Below are 23,026 nucleotides of genomic sequence, written 5' to 3' on the forward strand. Positions count from 1 at the left end.
CACAGAAGCCTTCTTCTTTTTGCATAGAAGCCTTCTTAACTGTCTTACCTTTTTTTTTTTTTTTAATGTTTATTTATTTATGAGAGACACAGAGCACCAGCGGTGGAGGGGCAGAGAGAGAGGGAGACACAGAATCTGAAGCAGGCTCCAGGCTCTGAGCTGTCAGCACAGACTCTGGGGCTCCAACTCCGGAGCCCCGAAGTCACGACAGAGCCGAAGTCCGATGCTTAACCCACTGAGCCACCCAGATGCCCCTTCACTACCTTATTTACAATCTTACCGCTACCCACTCGCCGCCACCCTCCACTCCACCAGGGTGACCATATAATTTATCACCCAAACCAGCACGCTCCGAAGAGCCAAGAGGGGACACAATCGGTAGGTATCCTATTTCCGGAAAAGAGCCGCAGAACGGGTGGCAGTTCGTCGACTCCCGACCGGGAGGCGGGGCCGCCTCGGCCCCTCGGGCGGCTCTCCGCGCGCTGCAGGCCAGAGCCCGGGAGGTCGAAGCGCTGCCTCCCGAGCGCCGCCGAGGGTTTACGGAGACAGCCGAGGACGTGGGAGGCGGGGCCACGTCCAGAGGCGGAAGCGCCGGCGCAATGGTGGCCGAAGAGGGCCGGAGGGGGTGACGTCACCGGCAGTCTCCGGAGAGAGCCGACGGGCCCCGAGCGGCGGCGCCGAGGCGCAGTCATGGCGGCCGCCTGCGCCGAGGCCGCGGGGAAGACCGAGGATCCGGCGCCGGAGGCCGCGGCGCTGGCCGCCGCCCGGGAGCGGAGCAGCCGCTTCTTGAGCGGCCTGGAGCTGGTGAAGCAGGGCGCCGAGGCGCGCGTGTTCCGCGGCCGCTTCCAGGGCCGCGCGGCCGTGGTGAAGCACCGCTTCCCCAAGGGCTACCGGCACCCGGCGCTGGAAGCGCGGCTCGGCCGGCGGCGGACGGTGCAGGAGGCCCGGGCGCTGCTCCGCTGCCGCCGCGCAGGTGAGGCGGCCCGGCCCGGGGAGGCCTGCGCCGCGCGGCCGAGGCCCTTTCCCGAGCGCCGCGCCTCGTTTTGCCTCGGTCTCTCTCTCTGCACCCGCCGCGTGAACTTCAGATGGGAAGTGTCGGCCTTTCTCCCCCGCCCCCCTCCCCCCGCCTTCGTTCATTTCATTCTTTGGCCTTGGCACCCGCGACGAGCACGTGTCCCGGAGCCGTTGCTCCTGGTTCAGTTCCCGGCTCTAGCTGTCGCTCGGCGTTGAGCACGCCGTTTGACTGCCCCGCGCCTCGGTTTCCCCATTTGCACCGTCTCGTCTCCGTGTTCGATCATTATCTTTACGTTCGTGACTTTTAAGAAGCAGGTGTAATTACAAGTACGAACTCGCTGCGGAGGCTGTCGGGGTTCCAATACCGACACGACCGCTTCCCATGTAGCCTTACAACAAATTATTTACGCTCAGCCTCAGTTTCCTCCCCTGTAAAGGGGAGTCGTGGTATGTTTGAGTGCGTGATTGGTACATAGCGCTCAGTAGATTTTAGACTCCGTGAACTTGTATATTGACTTTTTCATTAAAACACCGTCGTCCACCACGGTATATCCCTTGTCCTCAGATGAGAAACTGAGGCTCAGGCGGGGGAACTAATGCCCAAGGTTGCACAGCTAGTGAGTGACCCAGCCAGGCTCCCAGCCCGTAGCCTCTGACTCAGAAACACTGGCTTTTCAGTTTCACACATCCTTTCTTTCTTTTATTAATATTCGTTAGGCACCTGCTTTACCCCAGGACATTGTTAGGTGCTGGGTGAGCTGGAGGAAATTCGGTCGCCAACAAGCAGACAGATCTCTTGCCCTTGCTTGGATGTGATGAAGCTATTTGTGTGTTCCTATTTTCAGTTTTCATCTGCTCTAGGATGTAAGGTCCACTAAGCAGGGATTGGCTGCTTTGTTTCCTGCTGTATCCCCACTAATAGGTCTCCAGTATCTAGAAAAGTGTGGTGGGCCCAATTGTCATTCAATAAATATTCATTGAAACTCGAATTCAATGAATTCTTTGCATTACTGGAGGTATTGTTCCCGCATTATGGAAACAGAAACAGAGGCTGAGAGAATTGATGGGACTTTTAGGTCATACAACTAGTAAAGGAAGGCAACCAGGATTTGAACCCGGCCTTTCCGAACGCAAAGATGAATCTCTCAGCTAGCGCACTGCTTGGCCGGTTTGTGTTCTGGTCAGGTAGCACGACTCTGACTGGGCGATGCTTACCCTTCTAGGTCTTTGTTTTGTTTTTAGGGAGTAAGTATGACAAATGCAATCCAGTCATAAAGGGTAGAAAGGAGGAGGGAGTTTCGGCACTACTAAAGTTAGCCGTGGGGTGGCTTAAGGCGCAACCCTGCAGGGCATGAGCCGGGGAAACTTCCAGATGAGTTAAATTGTACTATTCTGCAGCATTCCTAAATTTTATTTTTTTTCCCTGAAATAAGCAGATATGCACTGTAAAAGTCTGGCTCAATCTTTGAAAATTAAGCTTAACATGAAGAGAGAATCTCATCCAATAACGATTTGTATCTTGATTGCAGGGATATCCGCCCCCGTTGTCTTTTTCGTAGACTATGCCTCCAACTGCTTATACATGGAAGAGATTGAAGGTTCAGTGACTGTTCGAGATTATATTCAATCCACTATGGAGACCGAAAAAACTCCCCAAAGTCTCCTCGGCTTAGCCAAGACGGTTGGGCAGGTTTTGGCTCGAATGCACGACGAAGACCTGATTCATGGTGATCTTACCACCTCGAACATGCTGCTGAAACCCCCCGTGGGACAGCTGAACATCGTGCTCATAGACTTTGGGCTGAGTTTCATTTCTGCACTTCCAGAAGATAAAGGAGTCGACCTCTACGTGCTGGAGAAAGCCTTCCTCAGTACCCACCCCAATACCGAGGCTGTGTTCGAAGCCTTTCTGAAGAGCTACTCCACCTTCTCCAAAAAGTCCAGGCCGGTGCTAAAAAAGTTAGATGAAGTGCGCCTGAGAGGAAGAAAGAGGTCCATGGTCGGGTAGAAGAGTCTGACAAGTAGCGACGTGCTGGCAATTTGCGTCAAAGGGAATTTGAAGGAAGGCTCCGAATACGAGATTAGACCTAAATAAAGGCATTGAGATCCTTTTGAGTGCTGTCTGTGATCATGCTTGTTCAGTGTCATTATCGTCTGCGGTCGACTGTTCTCAACAGCTTACTGTGGACAGGAAGACAAGTTCTAGGCAGAATTGGGTATTTAAAAGAAATCTAGAACGGGCTTCCTCTTCGGCCAGGCCGCGTATATGTCAGGTACCTGGGCAATGGCATTGCAGAACGTTGAACCACGTGATGAGAACGTTACTCTTCAGTCTTTTGGGTGATGTGGGGACAGAGTCTCAGTTGGTGACAGATATCTTTATCAACCCGCTAACCCAGCAGTTTTTTTGTCGTGTACATGATATACTCCCTCTGAAACCAATATAATGGGATACAGCCAGCATTTTAAAAATGAACTAGAGGGGCGCCTGGGTGGCTCAGTTGGTTGAGCGTCCAACTTCAGCTCAGGTCATGATCCCGCGGTTCATGAGTTCGAGCCCCGCGTCGGGCTCAGTGTTGACAGCTCAGAGCCTGGAGCCTGCTTCCAATTCTGTGTCTCCCTCTCTCTCTGCGCCTTGTCTGCGCGCGCTGTCTCCCTCTCTCTCAAAAATAAATCAACGTAAAAAATAAAAATGAAGTAGAATCATAGAACAGAAAATATCAGAGTGCCTTACGTGTATTGTTTAATAAAACTTGTTTCAAGTGTATGTATAGACGTACAGATACCCAGGGTATCTACTGGGTTTTGATGTAAGACACATTTCTTTTTGAGGGTCTTAGCAAAAAAAAGATGAAAAACACTGCTGAACTCCAATTAGTCTCGTTTTAAAAAAGCAGGCTCATAGCTTTCAGGCAACTGGAATTTATGTGATTTTATGCAGCATTGTTTTTATTTTTGTTGCTCCGTATTTCTATGATTACCTTGTGACTAAGACAAGTGACTGATCTAAAGTTCCTTTTAGTTTAAGTTCCTTTAGTAAAAGAAAGTGAGTTGATTTATATCACAGATAGTAAGTACGTAGAACAAAAGAGGTGAAATTACCTAGAAATGACTAGTTTGATAAAGCCTGGTTTAAGGGAAGGGGCAGGAAAACAGCAAAGATATGCAAAATGCCAATTAGCTTGCACTTAAAACCCCTCCCAGCCTCAGTCTCTTCCCCAGAGATGTGCGTCTGTGGGGAGGGAGGTATAATAAAGTGCCTCTCCTCCTTGTCTGCACCAGCCAGCAAATAAGTACTTTGAGTGCCTTCTCTGTGCCCCGTATCATTGGCTACTGGGTGCACGGGCAGTGAGCATTTCCGTGGGTCCAGGACTGTGTGTTTCCTTCACCACAGTCAGCCCTGTGCCTGTGGCAGATGCCCAGGAATGAATGAAAACTTCCCTTCCTGGGTACTGGTGACCAGTAGACAGGAGAGTGAATATCGTTGCCTGGTTATCACTCGTCAGATACCGACCGTCCCAGGAGTGTTCATATTGGAATTGAAACAACTCTAAGGTATCATCCCCAGTGTATCGACGGAGAACTTGTCCAAGATGTCACAGGTAGCAAGGGAGACTTTTACCTGGCTCCCGAGCCCGTGTGGCCTCCACTGATGCTTTAGGAAACGAGATGCTGGAAAGGATACACTTTTGATAGATCTTGACCTTATATAACGTTATTTTCCAAGAACTTCAAGGGCCCCAGGGGCAATGATGTTTTCAAGGAATACTGTCAACGTGACTGAGAGCTGTCTGCCTCGGGGTGAGAATGACTGGTGGGCACACATGTGCAGGTAGTAAGTCGGGAAATACCTAGAGCTCGCCGCGTGCGGGGCCCTGGAGCTAGAGGGAGACCTAAGACTGCCCTTACTCAACGAGGAAACAGTGACATTAGAACTAGTATGTGAAGGAGAGCCGGGAGCACCTGGGTGGCTCAGTCGGTTGAGCGTCCGACTTCGGCTCAGGTCACGATCTGGTGGTTCACGAGTTTGAGCCCCGCGTCGGGCTCTGTGCTGATGGCTCAGAGCCTGGAGCCTCCCTCGGATTCTGTGCCTCCCTCTCTCTCTGCCCCTCCCCTGCTCGCGTTCTGTCTCAACTTATTTTTTTCTTAATTAAAAAAAAAAAGAACCGGGAGGTGGGGGAGCGTGTCCCAGGCAGAGACCCATGAGGGACAAAGTTGGTAAAGGAGGGGCATCCCTGGGCAGCAAGGCCAGGGTGGCCAGTTCGCAGCGAGCAGAGTAGAGGAAGAGCGGGAAGTGAGATCAGAGAGGTGGGTGAGGACCAGCTCAGGGGCCTTGTCACGAGCCCGGGTATTGTTCTCAACGCGACTGGCGGTTTTAAACAGGGAGGCATCTCATTTACGTTTTCAAGGGATCACATCGGGAGAAAAGGCGGTAAAGGGGGGCTGGAGGGGAAGGGAAAAGCCTTTGCAACTGGCCGGGTCAGCGACAGTGGCAGCCTGGGGCAGAGGCCTTGGCGAGCGTGCAGCGATCCGCTCGGGCCCGTTGGTGCGTGTGACACGGTGGCCAGCACGGTGGAGGCGGCAGTGCTGGAGGCTACAGTGACGTTTGCAGGCATCGAGGGCGAGGGGGGTCCTGGAGCAGCCACACATGTTCCCAGGAGAACTGTCCATCTACGTACTCAGGCCCTGGCTCGGGATGGGAAACAAGGGATTATCACACAGTCCCAGGCGAGCAGTGGATTCCATCCCTCCGTCCCTCGTTCAGCATCTCACAAAGGACCAAGCAATCCTCTGCAGTTCCAGATCCCTCAAAGTCCACGTGGGGACAGCTGGCCCTCTGCAGCGGTGAGCCAATGGCACTGGCAGCTCTGTGTGAATTCCATCTGGAACCTTCCCAGACGCGGCTCATAAACCTCATTTTACAGACGAGGAAAGACGCTTCACGATGCAAACTATCATGTCTTAGGGTCACACAAGTTGCAGGGCTGGGATTCGAACCTCCATTTTTAACAACAGCCGTCCGCTACTGAGTGGTTACTAAGTTCTTTGCGTGCATCAACCTATTTTGCAGAGGAGGCAATTGAGGCACAGAGAAATGGAGCCTTGCCCAGGGGCCACGCAGCTAGTGAGTAGCAGAGCCGGGGAAATGTGATGTGATACTGAGATGTGTCCAACACTGAAGAGGACACAACGCCCACATCTTCTAGAACATTTAAAAGAGCTCTTGTGGGGCGCCTAGGTGGCTCAGTCTGTTAAGCATCTGACTCCGGCTCAGGTCGTGATCTCACGGTTTGTGAGTTCGAGCCCCGTGTTGGGCTCTGCACTGACAGCTCAGAGCCTGGAGCCTGCTTCGGATTCTGTGTCTCCCTCTCTCTCTGCCCCTCTCCCGCTCGCACTCTGTTTCTCTCTCTCCCTCAAAAAGTGAATAAACATTAAAAAAAAAAAATTTTTTTTTAAAGACCTCTTGTGACTGCGGGCCACAGCATGGAGCCACCCACGTTGGGCATAGTGAATGCTTCTTCAGTGTTCTCGTTAGGGGAGCTGACCACGCTCGCAGCATGTGCCGGCCGAGGGGACCCGGGCACACCTGCACTAGTGAAGGGATGTGCACGTAATCTCAGCTGTGACCGAGAAAGGAAACCCGAATCCTGATCCCGGTTCCAGTCCAGCTTGTTTACAAAACCAGGCGGGCACCTTGTGGGCCATCGTTTGCCAAGTTGATTTTTTAAGATACTGCATTAAAATGTTTGTCTTGATTACTGGGTTTTTAGGTGCCGCCTCGAATTAGTACCCTGGTAAGAGGCTCGCTCACCTCATCCTGGTCCTCACCCGGCTGCCACTGACCGCTGGAACCCCCGGCTGTGGGAGCCCAGCTGACAGGGCCCTGGGAATCTCCTCCTTGAGTCCTGAATTCAGAGTGCCACAACTCCAAAGGACCCAATTCCCCTTTCCTGAGCCCAGACGAGTGGCCGTCCTGGCCAGCAGAGGTCGCCAAGTTACCGTCGTTATCCATGCAGGGGAGCTTCCTTCCCCTTCCATTCTCCTCCTCCACTTCCTTTTCTCTCTCCCTTCCCTCTCTCTCCCTCCTTTCTCTTCTTCTTCCTCTTTTCGTCCTATCTCCCTACCTCGAGCTTGGCTCACTTATCCGCCCAACGCCGAAACATCCCCGTGCGGCAGGCACCGTGCAAATCACCCAGGCTACAGTCAGCAAAGACGTGGGATGTCTGGTTCCCTCCTGCCCGAATTTTGTCATGCGCTCTCTCCCTTCCTCACGCCTTCATTCACTGGGTATTTATTCCACACCCCGGCTCTGTCTGGCTCTGTGCTGGGTCCCAAAGAAGCTACTGGGATGAGAAAGCCCACAGCTACCACCCTGGAGCCCCTTCCCCTCCCCCTGCACTCTGCTGCAATCAATGGTTTCCCCACTGCTCCCCACTGTTTCTGCCCTGCCCATTGACCCCCCAAAACGTTCTTCCTTATAAAGCAGCCAGAGGCACCCTTGTAAAGCCAGTTTATGTCACTTGTCTAATCGGAACCTTGATGGCTTCCCATCCCATGTCTCCTTGCTTACCAGCTCCATGATGAGGGACCCCCTCACCGCGCCTCTCTGAGCCTCGGTGTCCTCATCTGTAAGATGGACCCATTTTACAGATGAGGAAGCTGAGTCTCAGAGATGCTAAGCGACTTTTCTAGTCATCAGCCTGTAAATGATAGAGATTGTGCCGGGCACTGTCTGTTGCCTACCCAGAGCCACACTCTTTATTCCTTCTGGACAGAACCTCTGTTTGTCCAGGTATCTATTAGGTGAGAATGGCTTCATCTCAGGGAAGGTCAGATGGTCCCTGATGTACAGGTGGGCACGTGGCTCCTTTCTGGCCAATAAGACAGAAAAACGAATCTGCAGAAGTTGCTTCTGGGGAAGATTTTCTTTCTTATAGAAAGGGAGAAGGTTGTGAGAATTCGCTCCATGCCCTGACCCCAACACACCCGCACCAGCATTTCCTGCCTTTAAATGCAGTGGTGATGAGTGGAAGTTCAGCAGCCGTTTTGGGGCCGGGAGGCCGACGGTAAAGCACCTGCGAGGGGAAGACAAAGGAGTCAAGAACGGGCAGGGTGTGAGTGCGTCCTTAGTGACGCGGGAACTCGGAACTTTCTTCCCTGACTTATTATTTGCATAAGTAAACATCTTCAAAGCCGAAGCTGCTTTAGTTGGGTTTTCTATCACTCGAAGCAAAAACATTCCTAACCAGAACAGATACAGATCCCCGTCCCCACCAAGCCACATGCGGGGTCACTGGCATCTGGCTGCCTTCCCCGGCGCGGGCTGGCATATCGGGTGGCACAGGCCCCTCGCCTGAGATCAAGGTGAAGGAGCCACGGCAGACAGTCTCCAGCCCCTTCTCTTCCAGGGCCGGAAGGTGAGAACCCTGGACAGAGATTCAGCCTGTGCGAGGCCTGGCCAATGTGCCCGCAGCTTCCTCTGTGTGTCTGGCCCCTTCTGCTGTTACTCTGCCCCCACTTGCTCACGCTGTTCTTCCAACAGACAGTCCTGCCGCTATCTCAGGGTCTTTCTCCCTGCTGTTCCCTTTGCCCGTGACACTGTTCCCCGCAGACCTCTATGTGGACTCCTCCCGCACTTCCTTTAGGCCTCTGCCGGATACCACTGTGAGAGGTCCCCCGGGAGCACCCTCTATAAAAGGTGACACCCCCCTCCCCAGCCCTCCCCGCCCCTCCCCAGCTCTGTTTCCACCCTGTTCACCAGCACCTGCTATCCTTCAGATTCACCTGCTCGTTTGCATCCTGCTCGCTCCGTGGGCAGGGGGCCATGTTTGTCCCTGGCTCCGGCCGTGGTTTCTTACAGTGGTGGCTGGAAGGTAGTAGGTGCTCTGTAAATATTTCCTGATGGCAGTGGAATTCCCTCATGCAAGCGTAGCCTGCTTGTGGGAAAGAAAATTCATGGGGCCACATGAGCCTCCCTCCCACTGCCCGCCCCCCCTCGCCCCCACGTGCCACCTACCCACAGTCTTCCCTGCTGGAGGCAAAGCACAGTGTGGCCCCGGCCTGCAGCTTAGAACAAAAAACATTCAGAACCCTGGGGATTTGGTGCCGATCAAAGGCTTCCTCGTGTTTGTAAACCTTCACCCTCTGCCCAGGACACAGAAGGTTAGGGGCGGCCCAGAGCCCAGAGTTAGCCGCGGTTCCAGGCCAGGGGACTCTGGGCCTGCCCCTTCCCCGTCGCGAGGAAAGGCCCCCCACCGCAAGGCCGAGCAAGGGTTGAACCCAGCCAGGGATCTAAAAGGGGTAACTAATCCCACCCCCAGCCTGAGGCCCACCTGCCAGCCCTTGGATTCAAAGCCAATGTTACTCTTGGAGCTACGGAGGCCTGACCAAAATGTCACGCTGAAAGATGCTGATAGTGATGCAGCTCAGCGAGGCGGGGGGCAGGCGGGGAGGCTGTGAGTTCTCCCTTCCATGGAGGGGGAGTGGGAAGCTGGTGCCAGCATGCTCTCCCCTCCCCCAGCCTTATTTGTCTTCATAGCACTAAGCACTGTGGGATATGTGATGTATTTCCCTCACTTATCTTATGACAGAGCAAATAGAAGGGAGGCTCCGTGAGACCAGAGACCTTGGTCTTGCTTATTCACTGCTGTAGCCCCTGCGCCCAGAATGACACCTGGTATACAGTAGGCGCTCCACGAATACTTGTGGACGTGGGCCGCCCGGGGGGCTCCGTCACGTAAGCGCCCGACTCCTGATTTCAGCTCAGGCCATGATCTCACAGTTTCATGGGATCGAGCCCCGCATCGGGCTCTGGGCTGGCACGGCAGAGTCTGCTTGAGACTTTCTCTCTCTCTGGCTCTCTGCCCCTCCCCCACCCACACTCTGTCTCTCCAAATAAGTACATCAACTTAAAAAACGACTTGTGAATAAGTGGTAGTCATGATTTTGGTTGATGGTCACAATAGTAAAGTGCGACAATTTAAGACAGGTTCAAGTTTTCAATGCTTACTGAACCTCCGCTATGTTCCAGGTGCTGTTCCGGGCACTGGGGATACGATGAGGATTAATGAGGACTCCCGGTTCTCGTGGAGTTTAATCTAGTAGGGAATGGTTTGAAGCGATGACTCGTGCTGTGAAGGAAAGAACTCGGGGCAGATTCGACATAGAGTGTGTGACGCAGAGTGGAGGAAGGTTACGTTTCAGTAGATTGGGGGTGGGGGGGCGCCTCGGAGGAGGTGACGTTTGAGCAAAGACCCACGGGAGAAGGAAGCAGCCACTGAGATGGGATGATGCGGGGACGTGGGGGGGACATCCAGGCGGAGGGAGCAGTCCGTGCGAAGAACCTGGCATGTTCAAGGGGCAGAAAGGAGGTCGTGAAGAGGGTGGCAGGCAGTGATTGAGGGGAAAGCAGGTAGGACGTCAGGTCAAAGAGCTAGGCATGGCTCGATCATTGATGTCCGTGCCCAGCACAGTGCTTGGCACATAGCAAGCCCTTAATAGCTGGGCTGGTGACCGTAATCAGTCGATCACATCGACGGTTATTTTCCTCTTAGAAATGGGGAGGGGCAGTGGTGGTGCGGATCATTGGAATTTCAGCCCTGTCCGTGCACTAGCTGTGTGACCTCGGGCAAATGTCTTAATCTCTCGGAGCCTCAGTTTCCTCATCCATCTAACAGACAAGCCTAGTAGGGAATGAAAATAAATGCTGGTCAGACCATCCATCAACTGTGGAAGTTCTTTAAGAATTTCCTCCCACTTTGGGGCAGGGGGACGGGGGAGGGGGCTGGGTAGGTCATAGGTCAATCGGTTACGCTTTGGCTCAGGTCATGATCTCGCAGTTCATGAGTTCAAGCCCCGAGTCCGGCTCTGGGCTGACAGCTCACAGCCTGGAGCCTGCTTCGGATTCTGTGTCTCCCTCTTTCTCTGTCCCTCCTCTGGTCATTCTCTCTCTCTCTCTTTCTCTCTCTCAAAAATAAATAATAATAATAAAAACACTTAAAAAAAAAGAATTTCCTCCCACATTCTACTTTCTCAGTGTAAAGGGGGAAGAAACAAAGACAGGGAGTTCGTGGGTCCAGCCTTGGAGCCGCTTTTCCTCCTACAGGGGCTAAGGTCCAAGCCATCCAACTAGGGGCCTCGTGTTGTGTGACTCACCTTCCGTTAGAGGCTCTTCTTTGAGGACTCGGCCTATGCAAGTCCTGGCCGATCTCTGCCACCTGCTTCCTCTGTGACTTTGACCGCTTCTTCTGCTGCTCTGCCCCTACTCGCTCACTCTGGGTGAGAAAAATAACAGCGGTAGTAATAGTTACTTACCTATTGTTACCTATTAGTTACCTAATAGCAATAGTTAGTTACCTATTGTTGTTGTAACAAGTTGCTCCAAAACTTAATGGCATAAAACCACCGTTGGTTATGCTCGAGGATCCTGTGGGTCAGAACTCTGGAGAGGGCAGCACGGGGATGCCTGCTTCCTGTTCCACCACATCTGGGACATCGGCCGAAGGACTCAAAGGCTAGGGGCCGGAATCATCGGAAGGCTCATTCGCTCATACGCCGGTTAGCCCTTGCTGGCTACTCGTTAGGAGCCTGGCTTACTCTCTGTGGACCCCCGACCCTCAGTGGGAAGAGCGTCCATCACGTTTAAGAGGAGCATATGGGAGGCGCACGCAGGGTGGGAGAGAGATAGGTGCCATCCGGGGAAAGCAGAATCTGCCACGAGCTAAATGATAATAATTGTCACTTGCTGAGCACTTACTATGTGCAGGCACTCTGCACCACGGCCTTGCTTATTAATTCTTCCCACATCCTTGTGAGCTACGCCCCCTTCGTGTTTCCATGCCAGACAAGGAAACAGGCCCACAGGAGTTAAAGCTCTTGTCTAGGGTTGCATAAGGAGCCAAGCGGTACGGCTGGAATTTGAACGTCGCTTTGCGTAATGCAGGGCGACGGACGCAGGGAATGCGTACAGCTTATCCTACAGATTAAATGAGTTAAAACATGTAAAGTGCTGAAAGCAGTGCCTGGCACATAGTGAGTGCAGTATATTGCCATTATTATTATTATTATTATTATTATTATTACTATTATTATTCCATTTGAGCCACTGGAATAATAGGGAAACCTCTGCCCTGATACTAACTACTTACTGTCCTCTTAATCTCTTAGCTCCTTCCAGAACAAGAGAGCCAGTCCAGGGGCCCTGGGAGCAACATACCCTGGTCCCAACTGCCTCCATCAGGCTTTGGGGAGTGACCACAGTTTCTATGACGTCAGCTGGACTAAGTCCCCAGGAATAGTTTTTCCCGTTTGGAAAACTGTCCTCCCACCCCCGGGCTTTGAATGTCCAAAGTGCTCCCTCTGGGGCCTCACCCTTTATCCGAGATTGTCTGACACTAACCTGGTTGGAACCTTTGATGAAGCCGGTTAGGGAGCTGCTCAAGGTCAGGTGCCCGATCTGAAAGGACATGGGAGAAAGTTTCATCACAGCCTGCCAAGGGCCCATTGGGAAATAACTTGCCCTACGGGCTTACGGGCAGCATGGCAACGTGACCCACCTAGGAAGCGGGCACTGCCCCTCTTTCTTGTCCATATCGCCATCTTTGAATGAAAAGCGTTTAAATTTTATTTGTATTTTTATTTACTTATATATTTTTAGAGAGACAGCACGAATGGGGGGAGGGGCAGTGGGAGAGAGAGAGAGAGAGAGAGAGAGAGAGAGAGAGAATCTTAAGCAGACTCCATGCTCTGCGCGGAGCCCGACACAAGCCTCGATCCCACGACCCTGGGATCATGACCTGAGCTGAAATCAAGAGTTGGATGCTCAGCTGACTGAGCCACCCACGTGCCCCAAAGCATTTAAATTTTCAGTGAAAAGGATGCTCATTAGAATGGCCATCGTAAAAAAAAAAAAAAAAAAAAAAAAACTCGGTTAATAATAAGTGTTGGCAAAGAGGTGGAGAATTTAGAACCCTCCTCCGCTCTTCATGAGAGCTCTAAAATGGCGTGGACACTTGGGAAAATGGTCTGGCAACTCTTCAAAAGGTTACATACAGAGTTAACAAATGGCTCACCAATTCTACTCCTAGGTATAGACCCAAGAGAACTGGAAACATGTCCTTACAAAACTTTGTACAGGAATGTTCGCTGAAGCATTATTCATAATAGTCAAAAATGGAAACAACTCAAATGCCCATCAACTGATGACTAGACAAATAAAATGTGCTTTATTCACGCAATGGAATATTATTTGCCCCGTAAAAAGGAGCAAAGCACTGACCTGTCATGCTAAGTAAAAGAAGGCAAACACAAAAGACCATATATTGTATGATTCCATTTATGTGAAATGTCCAGAACAGGCAAATCTGTACAGACAGAAAGTAGATGAGTGTTTATCTACCATTTGGGAGGTTGGGGGGTAGGAATTGGGGTGACCATTAATGCGTATGGGGTTTCTTTTTGGGGTGATGAAGTTCTCTACAACTGATTGTAGTCACGATTGCCTGTGTGAGTATACTAAAAACCATTGACCTGAACACTTTAGATGGGGGAATTATATGCTCTTGTTATTTAAAAAAAATTTTTTTAAACATTTATTTTTGAGAGACAGAGAGAGACAGAGCACAAGTGAGGGAGGGGAGGGGGGGGACACAGAATCCAAAGCAGGCTCCAGGCTCTGAGCTGTCAGCACAGAGCCCGATGCAGGGCTCGAACCCATAAACCGTGAGATCATGACCTGAGCCGAAGTTGGACGCTTAACCGACTGAGCCACCCAGGCGCCCCTACTATTAAGTTGTTATTTTTCAAATGAGAACAGAATATGCCACTCTGCTTAAATCCCTACAGTGGTTGCCTTATCATCGCAGCGTGGGTACAACTGTCCTCACCCAGGCTTTCAAGATCCTGGGTTGTCTAGCTGCTGGCTGTCCTGATCACACCTCTGCATCCCAGGTTCTGGATCATTCTAAGCCACCCGGTTTGTTCCTGCCTTGGAGCCATTGCACTTGGCTTTTCCTTCTTCCGGAAGGAATTTTTCATTTCGCTTGAGTAAACACCGTGCTGATCGGGATTGCCGAATGGTAAGATAGACGGGTGTTTAAAGAGAGTGATGTATTGTTTTCCAAAGTGGTTGGCTAAGTGATCATTTCCAGTAGCCATCTGTGAGGCTTCCAGTTGCCCTAGAGTCTGGCCAACACTTCACGTTGGCCTCTGTTTAACTTTGCTAGTCCAGTGGGTTCGTATCACCCTGAGATTTCAGTTTGTATTTCCCTGATGGCTTGTAATGTTGAGCATCTTTGTATGTGCCTAATGGTCATCTGTAGGTCTTTTTTTTTTTTTTTTTTTTTTTTGGTGAAGTGTCTTGAAATATTTTGCCTATTTTGAAATCGGGGTGTGTAACTTCGTATTATTGAGTCGTAATAGATTTTAGAATAGAGATACGAGTTCTTTGTGTCAGATATAGTTTTGAAGATATTTTTCCTGGATTATGTTAAATTTATATTTCAAATGCTCATCTTAGGAAAGGAGAAAGGTGTAAAACCAATGATTTCTAGCTTAAGAAGCTAGAAAAAAAAAAAACAAAAAAACCAGAGACAAATAAGTCCAAAGTAAGTAGAAAGAAGGAAATAATAAAATAAGAACAGAGGGGCTTCCCCAGGGAAGGTGGAGCAGACCTAGTTTTCTCTACTCTTCCTGTGGAGGACGATTGGGAACCCTGTACCCAAGAATACTTCAGAGAGTGGAGAGGTGAAGGCGGGGACTTGGGACCCAAGGAACAACCTGGTGATGGGTTTTCTTTCTGCCGACTCTCTCTCAGACTTGGAAGCCGCAGGCAACCTGGAAATGCCAGCAGGAGCTGCCAAAGAGCCCTGACGAAAGCGAGCGCTCTGTAGCCAAAGGACCAGGAAAAGTTCAGCCAAGAGAGACCACTTTTAGACAGAACCTTCTCTACTCCAGCTGAACACCATGGGGAAAACATGGGAGCTCGCTCCCCCCAGCACAGGCTGAGTGAGGAGCCCCGACTTCGATCCTCACCGGGCTACGACCCTGTGTGCCAGCTTCCTTCCCAGGGTGGTGTCAGAGGAAGAGGAGGAGGGGGCTGGGACTTGTGTGCTCCCTGGTTAGTAAGGAGCCTCCTCTCCTGGCACCCCCTTTCCGTGTTTGCTGGTTTTGGTAGAAGGATGGAAAGACAAGCGATAGCCTGGGAGGAAGTGTTTGCAAACCGCCTATCGTATCCAGCGTATATAAATCACTCTCAAGCCTCTAAGACCACAAGGCGATGTGTCTACACCTCTATCAGAAGGGCTAAAACAAAAAAGTAGGGACAACACCAAATGCTGGCAAAGATGTGGAAAAAACTGGATCACGGATTCACTGCCAGTGGAAATGTAAAATGAGGCAAACACTCTGGGAAACAGTTTCGCAGTTTTCTTTAAAAGCCAAGGAGGCAACTACCGTATCACTCAGCAGTTGTGCGCCCGTGCATTTGTCCAGGAGGAAGAAAACGATTCCTTCCTCCAGGCTCCGATCGCCAGACGGCTCACCCACCCCGGGAGCAAAGCAGAAACTAAATCAACAGCGGGGACCCCCGCCCCGCGCTGGCTCTGTGCCAGGCGTCGTGCTAGGCGTCAGCGCGCCATCCCCCTCAACCTTCCCAACAGACCTCTCTAGTCCGGCAGAGGCCACGATCATCATCGCCCCCACTTTCTGGACGAGTAAACCGAGGCTCCAAGGCCGTTGCTCGTGGCCACGCGGCTAGGCCGTGCAGAGCCCGGATTCAAACCCAGGGGAACGCTGACAAGTGCTTCCATCCTCGCCTGGTCATGACCAACCGTTTAACGGGGGCGGTAAAAAGCGTGGAAAAGGTGTGGCCGCGGCCGCGGGTTAGACCCGAGGCCACGCTGCCCGGAGGGCCGGAGTCTGGTTCCCAGTTCCTGGGCCTGACTTCCCTTAACTTCGCCGGGCCTCTCGCCCCCAGGCCCAGGGGCGCAGGCACCACCCTGCAGGGGCAGGAGAAGGCGGGCCCCCGAGCGCAGTCCCCTCCCCGAGCCCTCCCCCGGGCTTTAAGCCGGAGCAGGGGAGCGGGGCGCGGGCAGTCCCGGGCTGGCTCGGTCCGCCCGGCGATCGCGCGGATATGGCGGCGCTGGCGACCGTGGCCAAGAAGGTGTGGAGCGCGCGGCGGCTGCTGGTGCTGCTGTTCGCGCCGCTCGCGCTGCTGCCGGTGGTCTTCGCCCTCCCGCCCAAGGTAACGCCTCGTCCGTCCGCCGGGCGCGCCCCCCAGTCCCGCGCGCCTGCCGGCCCGCCCCCGAGGTCCCAGACCCGACCGATTTCACCAGAACCCCCCGCCCCCACCCCTCGACCCTCTCCCCCTGTGCCCTGCCCCCTCCAGCCCTTTCCGGGCCGCGCCTTGGAGCCGGAGTCCGGCCCAGCCTTCGGGATGGTTCCCCCCAGTCTGTCGGAGCGAGTTCTCTTTGCTGGGCTCGGCGCGCGGGGCGCCGGGTTGAACGGGTTGAACGCTTCCCTAGATGATCCCAATGAACTGTTCACGAAGGCCAAGCTGAAGGGCCTGGGGCAAGTCACTTAGCTACGCTGGACTTCGGTTTCCCCAGATGTAACAGTGGAGGCAGCGACGGCGTTGGGGCAGATATTAAATAGGGCAATCTATGTACCTCTCTTCGAACTGAGCCTGGCCCACAGGAAGTGCCCGCTGCCCCACTGGCGGGGCTGATGCCAGGCCCCTCACCTGCTTCCAGCAGGCCGAGAAACGAAGAACCCCCTGGAGCCAGGCGCGGCCCTAAGCTTTGCCTTAAAGCGCGTCGTTTTATGTCATCATTTCAGTGCCCCTCAGGGGGTGAGGATTATTTATCTCCTTTTCTAGAGAAGAAAAGTGAGGCTCAGAGAGAGGAAGTGACTTGGTCAGGGTCACATGGCTAGCAGCTGAGCAGGGATCCATTCCCTGGCTTGTCAGAAGCCGCTCTCAAAGAAAGCAATCCCTCGACCAAAGGCTGCAGATTGAGGTCGGGAATGTCATGATGAAAGTCAACACCAATGGGGGCTGGGCAAAGATGGGTGTCACAGGTCCCTATTGCGTCCCTCACTGGTACCCAGCCCTTCTGGGGCGTCACGGGAGGGCATAGGACAAGGCTCTTACCTCCAGGAAGTTGTTTCACTATCTCTCAACCTGAGACTAAATGTTCATAAAAAATAAAAGCAGAGAGAGGGTGTCAGTGGTACATCACCCAGCACCCGCCAGCAGAGACCAGGGGAGCTGGGAGAGGTATTCGGAGAGGGCTGCCTGGAGGAAGGGGTCCTCCCTGGGCACAGGGAGTGAGGAGGTGATACCAGTTGGTGCCAGAGAGACCCAGAACTAATGTACAAACATGGTCTTTAGTGTGGAATTACCTAAACGCTTCGACTTTTTTGACATAGAAGAGAGAAAGACAACAAATGCCCGAATAAGGATTACGTCACTTTCAAAAACCGTCCCGTTCCCAGCCAGGCGCTGACCTCAGGATCTTAGTCCAACCCCCTTTCTTCTTTGGGTCTCACTTTCCTTGTCTGTAAAATGGGGCCCTCGTGGTGCTGGCTTCTGAGAATTGATGTGAAAGGTTGAGCGAGGAAGTTGCCTCACTTTATGGGGCATCATTAGGGGAAGGATGGATGGGGTCTGTGATGTCCCAGGTGGAGTCCCAGGGAAGAAAAGACAGAAACACCCAGGGTCTTTCTCCTCAGGAGGGGGTTCTGCAGGCTTCTGTCTGCTCTGCCCTCCAGCAACATCCATGAACTCAGGGACGGATCCAAGGGTTATGGGGCCTGAAGCATACAGTATTTGAGAAGTGCCTTTTAAGAAAAAGCACACAGATTTACGAAGAGAAAATTCAGTATAGGGCTGGGGAGGGGCTCAGAAGCTTAAGCTCCATAAGCTTCGAGGTGAATCCACGTCCATGGGAATCCTAACGTGCACAGGTGCAGAGAGCCTGTAACCTTCTGCAGGGGTGGTAGGCCTGATAAGTAAGGTGTTGTGTTGAGTGCTTAACGCTTAGTATGTGCCAAGCGCCGTGCAAAGAGCTTCTCAGGCATCGTCCTATATAATGTGCACGCACCCAGGGAGACAGTTCTGTTAGCTTCCCTACTGGCCAGCTGAGGAAATGGACCTCGGCAAGGTTAGGTGACCTGCCCGAGGTCACACAGCCTGTACAGAGCCAGAATGCAGGGTTTGTACTTCTCCTCATTGCACTGTATAGTCTTTCTTCAGTTGTGATTGAATAAGTCTTTCGTGTTCCCTGCAGATCTTGGTGGGGACGCTTTGTGTGGCCTGAGATGTCACTGCCTGTTTAAGTGGCTGATAAATGGGGGCCTCCCAGGAGGCAGGTCTGGCTCTTTGGGGGGGGGGGGTCTTAGCCTCCCTCAAAGATCTGTATCCCATACTCAAAGCCTCACCCCTGATAATGATATACTTACTTACTTACTTATCATTATTTTATTCTTGGCTAGTAACTGACATGTTTCTCAACCTGCTGTGCAATGTGAATTACGCATCCTTAGAGAACATTGAACAGAGAACATGGCCGTTTTTATCGATCTGGGGCAGACGTTTAAAGCAAAGAGTGGGTGTGCTAGGCAAACACAGCTTCCAGACAATTTCTGTAGTAATCTTAACCAGTTTCAACCCTGTGCTAACCTCCCCAAACAAAGCCTGGGCAGGGGGCGGCTAACAAAAACTTTCTGTTTGCTGTGCAAATGTAGCTTCGAGGCAAGTGTCCTTGGTGTCCGCTCCCACTCCCAACGTCACATTGCCACTTCGGAGCCTCTGTCCCATGGAAATTCTGGAACCAGCACCAGTGCAGGTTATGTTGTACACATGGGTTCCCCCCAGACTTTGCAGATATCAGGAAAAACGATGGAGATGCTTGGGCATTTGCCATCTCCCCCTCATTGGGTCTTGATGCTGGCTCCCAGCCACCACTCCTCTGATGTTCTGGGAGTCTGTGTGGTCGACAGGGTTGGCCCTCAGGCACCTGTTTCCCCCGGTGGCTGGTGAGCCGGTCTGCGGGGAGGTCAGGGTTAATCTGAAGAGCGGATGGGAGGGGGGGAACAATTCTTGCATTATGTCCTCCTGGCTTGGAACGGAATGCTGTCAGCAGGGATGAAAGGAGTGGGATGCCCTTCTGGAATGCAGTGGTTGCAATTTCCAGTTCCACTGGAGATCCTGGCTCTTGCTACCACAGGGCTGGAGACTTAGGAGGTCAGGATGCTGCTGGAGGGACCACCCCAAAATCTTCCAAGAGTGGCCATTCTGGGAGAGGGAAGTTTAGGGACTGGCCTTGGGCGGCCAGTGGGGATAGATGAGGCTGTTAAGGCAGCTGGCAAGGGAGCGCTAGCCCCATGTGTTTGCAGGGAAGTCTTGCCCCCTTTCCTACCTTACAACCCACACCCACCGAAAGCAAATGTAGCCAGATTGACCAGGTGGCCAGGATGAGCTCTTGTAGTGGGTACTCACAGGTGACTCTTTCTAAGGACACTTTGAAGAGGAGTCTGGGGATATTCTAGGCAGGACTGCTACAAGCTGTGTTGTTGCACAGGCTGTGCACTGCGCAAGGGGCCTCGGGTCGGCAGTGAGATTGAACCACCCTGCACTTTACCTGCCAAGCGATGTATCCTGGTGCAGTTCTAGATCTGCCTGAGGAAGAGCTCCCCCCCCCCCCGCCCCATCCTAATTTGCACAAAGGTATCAAGTCTGGCTAGCAGCAGACTTGTTCTGAGATGGTGGAAGTTTTTAGGCAACGGTAGTACACGTGTAAGGTCAGAGGCCCTTTGGCATTTTCCTAATTCTTGTGGGTGGCATTTAGGTGGGTTATGAGGAAGAATGGTCATTTCATTCCCGGTTTGGAGTCTTGGGAATCAGAACTGGATTCCCCTTCCACATGCCTGCTCTGTGACCCCGGGCAAGTCATTTTACTTCTCTGGGCTTCATTTTCTTCACTGACAGTGTGGCCACAAGACCACCGTCCTCCCTGGTTATTATTGGGCCCAGTGAAATCATATACTGTGCGTGTGCCCTTACTTCCTGCTTTTAAATTCAGTGCTCAAGGCATGTGTCACCTCTCCCGTGCTTTTGCTGGAGAAACGGAGACCCAGAGAAGTCAAATGACGGACAGAGCACCAGCCTAACCACCGAGAAGACCTGCCTTTGGGTCTTGGCTCTGAAACTCTGAGACTGGAGGCTTTGCATCTCTGAGCCTTGGTTCCCTCATTTGTGAAGTGAGGACTCACACCCTTCCCAAGGGCTTTACAAGACTCAATTAAGAGAACATACAGAAATTGTCCCGTGGGGCACCACACGTAGTGTGGTTTCTAATAACTGTCAAAATGTTTCCCCACTTACCCTTTGCTGACTTACACGCCTTTCAAATTTTAGTGTATTTACTCTTTCCATCGCCTTAAGAAGAGGGAGTAATGACGATCCCCATTAGTACAGATGAGGAGAACAAAGCACAGAGAAGTTAGGTAATGTTCCCGAGGTCACACAGCTACTGAACATTATTTTGGTCACTTCTCTTGGTCCTGGGTCTTGGAAGATAGGATGGCCGGGGTTCTCAGAGACCCTGACTCTTCCCTTAACAGGGGCTTCCCAGAAAACCCCACAGACCCCGCCCTGTGGGTCGAGAAAGTTCTCTGGCCAGATAGTGCCCTGCTGCTTTTAATTTGTATCCTCTCATTGAACCCAGAGAGCTTGGACAGGGAACCCCCCAAATGGACTAAGGTCTGATTTAGCTTCCGTCATCCAAATACCACCCACAACATTTTTGCCAGATCCCCTTTACCCCGCTCAGTATTACCATATTCCTGTCACCACCCCCTTCTTTCTTACATTACTACTGCCTTACTCCCCCTCCCCTCCTTTTCGAAAAACTTATATACAGTGACTTAAAAAGGAAACTTAATGCCAAGACCATGTATGGGAAAACCAGGATCACAAATGACTAATAGAAGAAAAGTAGCAATAAATAACTCTGCCGTGTTGGTGAATTCTGGCTGTATCCTCCTGCCCGCTCGAAGCTGAGGGCCTGAGACCCGCCCTCTCTGTGTTGCACAGGGAGGCAAGCGGTCAAGGGAGGTGGTAAAGACAAGTCAGTACCGAACTGAGACTCTGTTTTGGAAGGAACGAGAGGGAGGAAAGAATCCGAAGAGTGTCTTCACCCCGCCCCACTGAAATGGTTCCCCACCTGATAGATGGATTTGCTCATAGTCCTTTCCTCCCAGGGTTTCGTGATGACGAATAAGTTCATGTGCAAAACTGCATCTCAGACACACATAAATTTTGTTTCTTTTGCGTTCTGTCCTTTACACGCTTTTTTCCTGGAGGGATCTTTGAGGCTAATTGGGGGAGGGGAAAAGGGGAGATGCTTGTGGTGTTTGGCGGAATGAGCTGCATTGAAATGGTCAGTCCTAAGCCTCAGTCTACTCATACGGAGATTGGGTCTAATCATACTGGGATGAGTTCATATGCTTGAGGCACTTCGCCAAGTGCTGGCTCTTAGTAGGCACTCAATACATGTCAGCTGTTGGGGCACCTGGGTGGCTCAGTGGGTTAAGCGTCCACCTTCAGCTCAGGCCACGATCTCACAGTCTGTGGGTTCGAGCCCCACGTCGGGCTCTGTGCCGACAGCTCGGAGCCCGGAGCCTGCTTCGGATTCTGTGCCTCCCTCTCTCTCTGCCCCTCCCCCGCTCGCACTGTCTCTCTCTCTCTCTCTCTCTCTCTCTCTCTCAAAAACTAAATACACATTTTAAAAAAATGTTTAAGTAAATGTCAGCTGATATTACAGCTACTGTCACGATGTTTCAGGACTTGGGGATCATTCTAGTTCAACTTCCGCAAAGAGGGAACTGAGGCCCAGAGTGAGTGAGTGACAGGGTGGGGTGAACTTCCTTCCCCTCTCTTTGTCCATTGATCCAGCCATCATGTTTCATCTGACACTATTTCCTTCTGTCTTCTGTGGGCCCTCAACAAAGAATAAGAACAGCTCATATTTATTGAGCATTTAACCAGGAGCTCTGGTCCCCTCGCTCCCTCTGCTCCCACATTGACCTTGCTCTTTCTTAAATACCTCAAAATTGCTCTCACCCCAGGGCCTTTGCACTTGCAAAGACCCTCTGTCTGAATTGGTCTTTCCTCAGCTATCTGCAAGGCTTCCTTTGTCACTTCATTCACCTCTGCTCAAAGACGAACCTCCCTGAGGTCTTCCCTGACCTCCCTATCTAACAGAGGAAACAAAAAATCCTTCACACTCGTTGTTTACTATCTCTAGGAATTAGCTAGCCCTGGTAGGGGCTGAACTTCCAGGGTTAACAAGGTCCCAAGATGTCAGAGCATCAAATTCAGAGACTAGAAGACATGCTTGTTTCAATCTCCCACATTCTCCCCTCGCTGTAGTCCGGCCTCATAGGCCTTCTTTGGGTTCTTCAAACCTACTGAGCGTGTTCCTGCCTCAGGACCTTTGCACCTGCTGTCTTCTCTGCCTGGTATGCCCTTGCCCCTGATCTTCCTGATCCTTCTGGATCCTTCTGGTCATTCAGATCTTAGCTCTAATAGCATCTCTTCTGAGGAGTCTCCCTTGATTACTCCTTCTCAAGAACGCTTGTCCTCCTTACCCCCCAAACAACTCTCTAAACCAGCCTTCTGTTTTATTTCTTTCGTGGAATTCATCCCAATCTGAAATGGTCATTATATGTTCCCCGTCTGCCTCCCCAGCTAGACTATGTAAGGGAATGGCCTGTTCCCTACAGCATCCCCAGTGCCTAGGACAGCATCTGACATATAGTAGGTACTCAGTTAACAAGTGAATGAATGAATTTGGATTTGAACCCAGGTATCTCTGATTTCAGAAAACATGCACTTTTTTTTTAATTGAAATTTTTTTTTCAAATGTTTATATTTGAGAGAGAGAGAGACCACAAGCAGGGGAGGGACGGAGAGATGGAGACAGAATCCGAAGCAGGCTCCAGGCTCTGAGCT

At 51.9% G+C, this 23,026-nt stretch overlaps 2 protein-coding genes and 2 long non-coding RNA genes across 6 annotated transcripts in view; 2 read left to right on the plus strand and 2 right to left on the minus strand.

The window, feature by feature from the left end:
- The first annotated feature begins 632 nt into the window (after positions 1 to 632).
- Positions 633 to 3,732, plus strand: TP53RK (TP53 regulating kinase). The gene is made up of 2 exons (XM_019458265.2): positions 633 to 973; positions 2,544 to 3,732. The coding sequence occupies exons 1-2, from the start codon at positions 691 to 693 to the stop codon at positions 3,020 to 3,022; spliced, it is 762 nt and encodes a 253-aa protein (XP_019313810.1). The 5' UTR covers positions 633 to 690; the 3' UTR covers positions 3,023 to 3,732.
- Positions 3,733 to 4,127: 395 nt separating this feature from the next.
- Positions 4,128 to 8,870, minus strand: LOC109272326 (uncharacterized). Its single transcript, XR_002082411.2, has 2 exons — positions 8,800 to 8,870; positions 4,128 to 5,700 (listed from the first exon to the last, which is right to left on the minus strand). It is a non-coding gene; the product is annotated as an uncharacterized LOC109272326 (long non-coding RNA).
- A 2,305-nt stretch (positions 8,871 to 11,175) lies between these two features.
- LOC109272325 (uncharacterized) lies at positions 11,176 to 16,977 on the minus strand. 2 transcript variants are annotated; one of them, XR_002082410.2, is made up of 3 exons: positions 16,754 to 16,977; positions 12,413 to 12,469; positions 11,176 to 11,288 (listed from the first exon to the last, which is right to left on the minus strand). It is a non-coding gene; the product is annotated as an uncharacterized LOC109272325 (long non-coding RNA). The 2 variants fall into 2 exon arrangements; XR_002082408.2 differs by lacking the exon at positions 16,754 to 16,977 and adding an exon at positions 15,474 to 15,991.
- Positions 16,082 to 23,026, plus strand: part of SLC13A3 (solute carrier family 13 member 3) — a 74,326-nt gene continuing 67,381 nt past the window's right edge. The window contains exon 1 of one of the 2 annotated variants that reach the window (XM_053890195.1): positions 16,082 to 16,255. In XM_053890195.1, the coding sequence (XP_053746170.1) occupies positions 16,145 to 16,255 (111 nt within the window). In that variant the 5' untranslated portion in view covers positions 16,082 to 16,144. The remainder of the gene's footprint in view (positions 16,256 to 23,026) is intronic. The other variant, XM_053890194.1, reaches the window with a different exon arrangement.

This window comes from Panthera pardus, unplaced genomic scaffold (assembly GCF_024362965.1).
Source record: "Panthera pardus isolate Hobbes unplaced genomic scaffold, ASM2436296v1 HiC_scaffold_25, whole genome shotgun sequence".
Lineage (NCBI taxonomy): Eukaryota > Metazoa > Chordata > Mammalia > Carnivora > Felidae > Panthera > Panthera pardus.

Coding starts and splice junctions, on each gene's coding strand:
- TP53RK (XM_019458265.2), top strand. CDS start 691: ATGGCGGCCGCCTGCGCCGAGGCCGCGGGGAAGACCGAGGATCCGGCG. Junction 974..2,543: donor GCTCCGCTGCCGCCGCGCAG/GTGAGGCGGCCC, acceptor TCTTGATTGCAG/GGATATCCGCCCCCGTTGTC.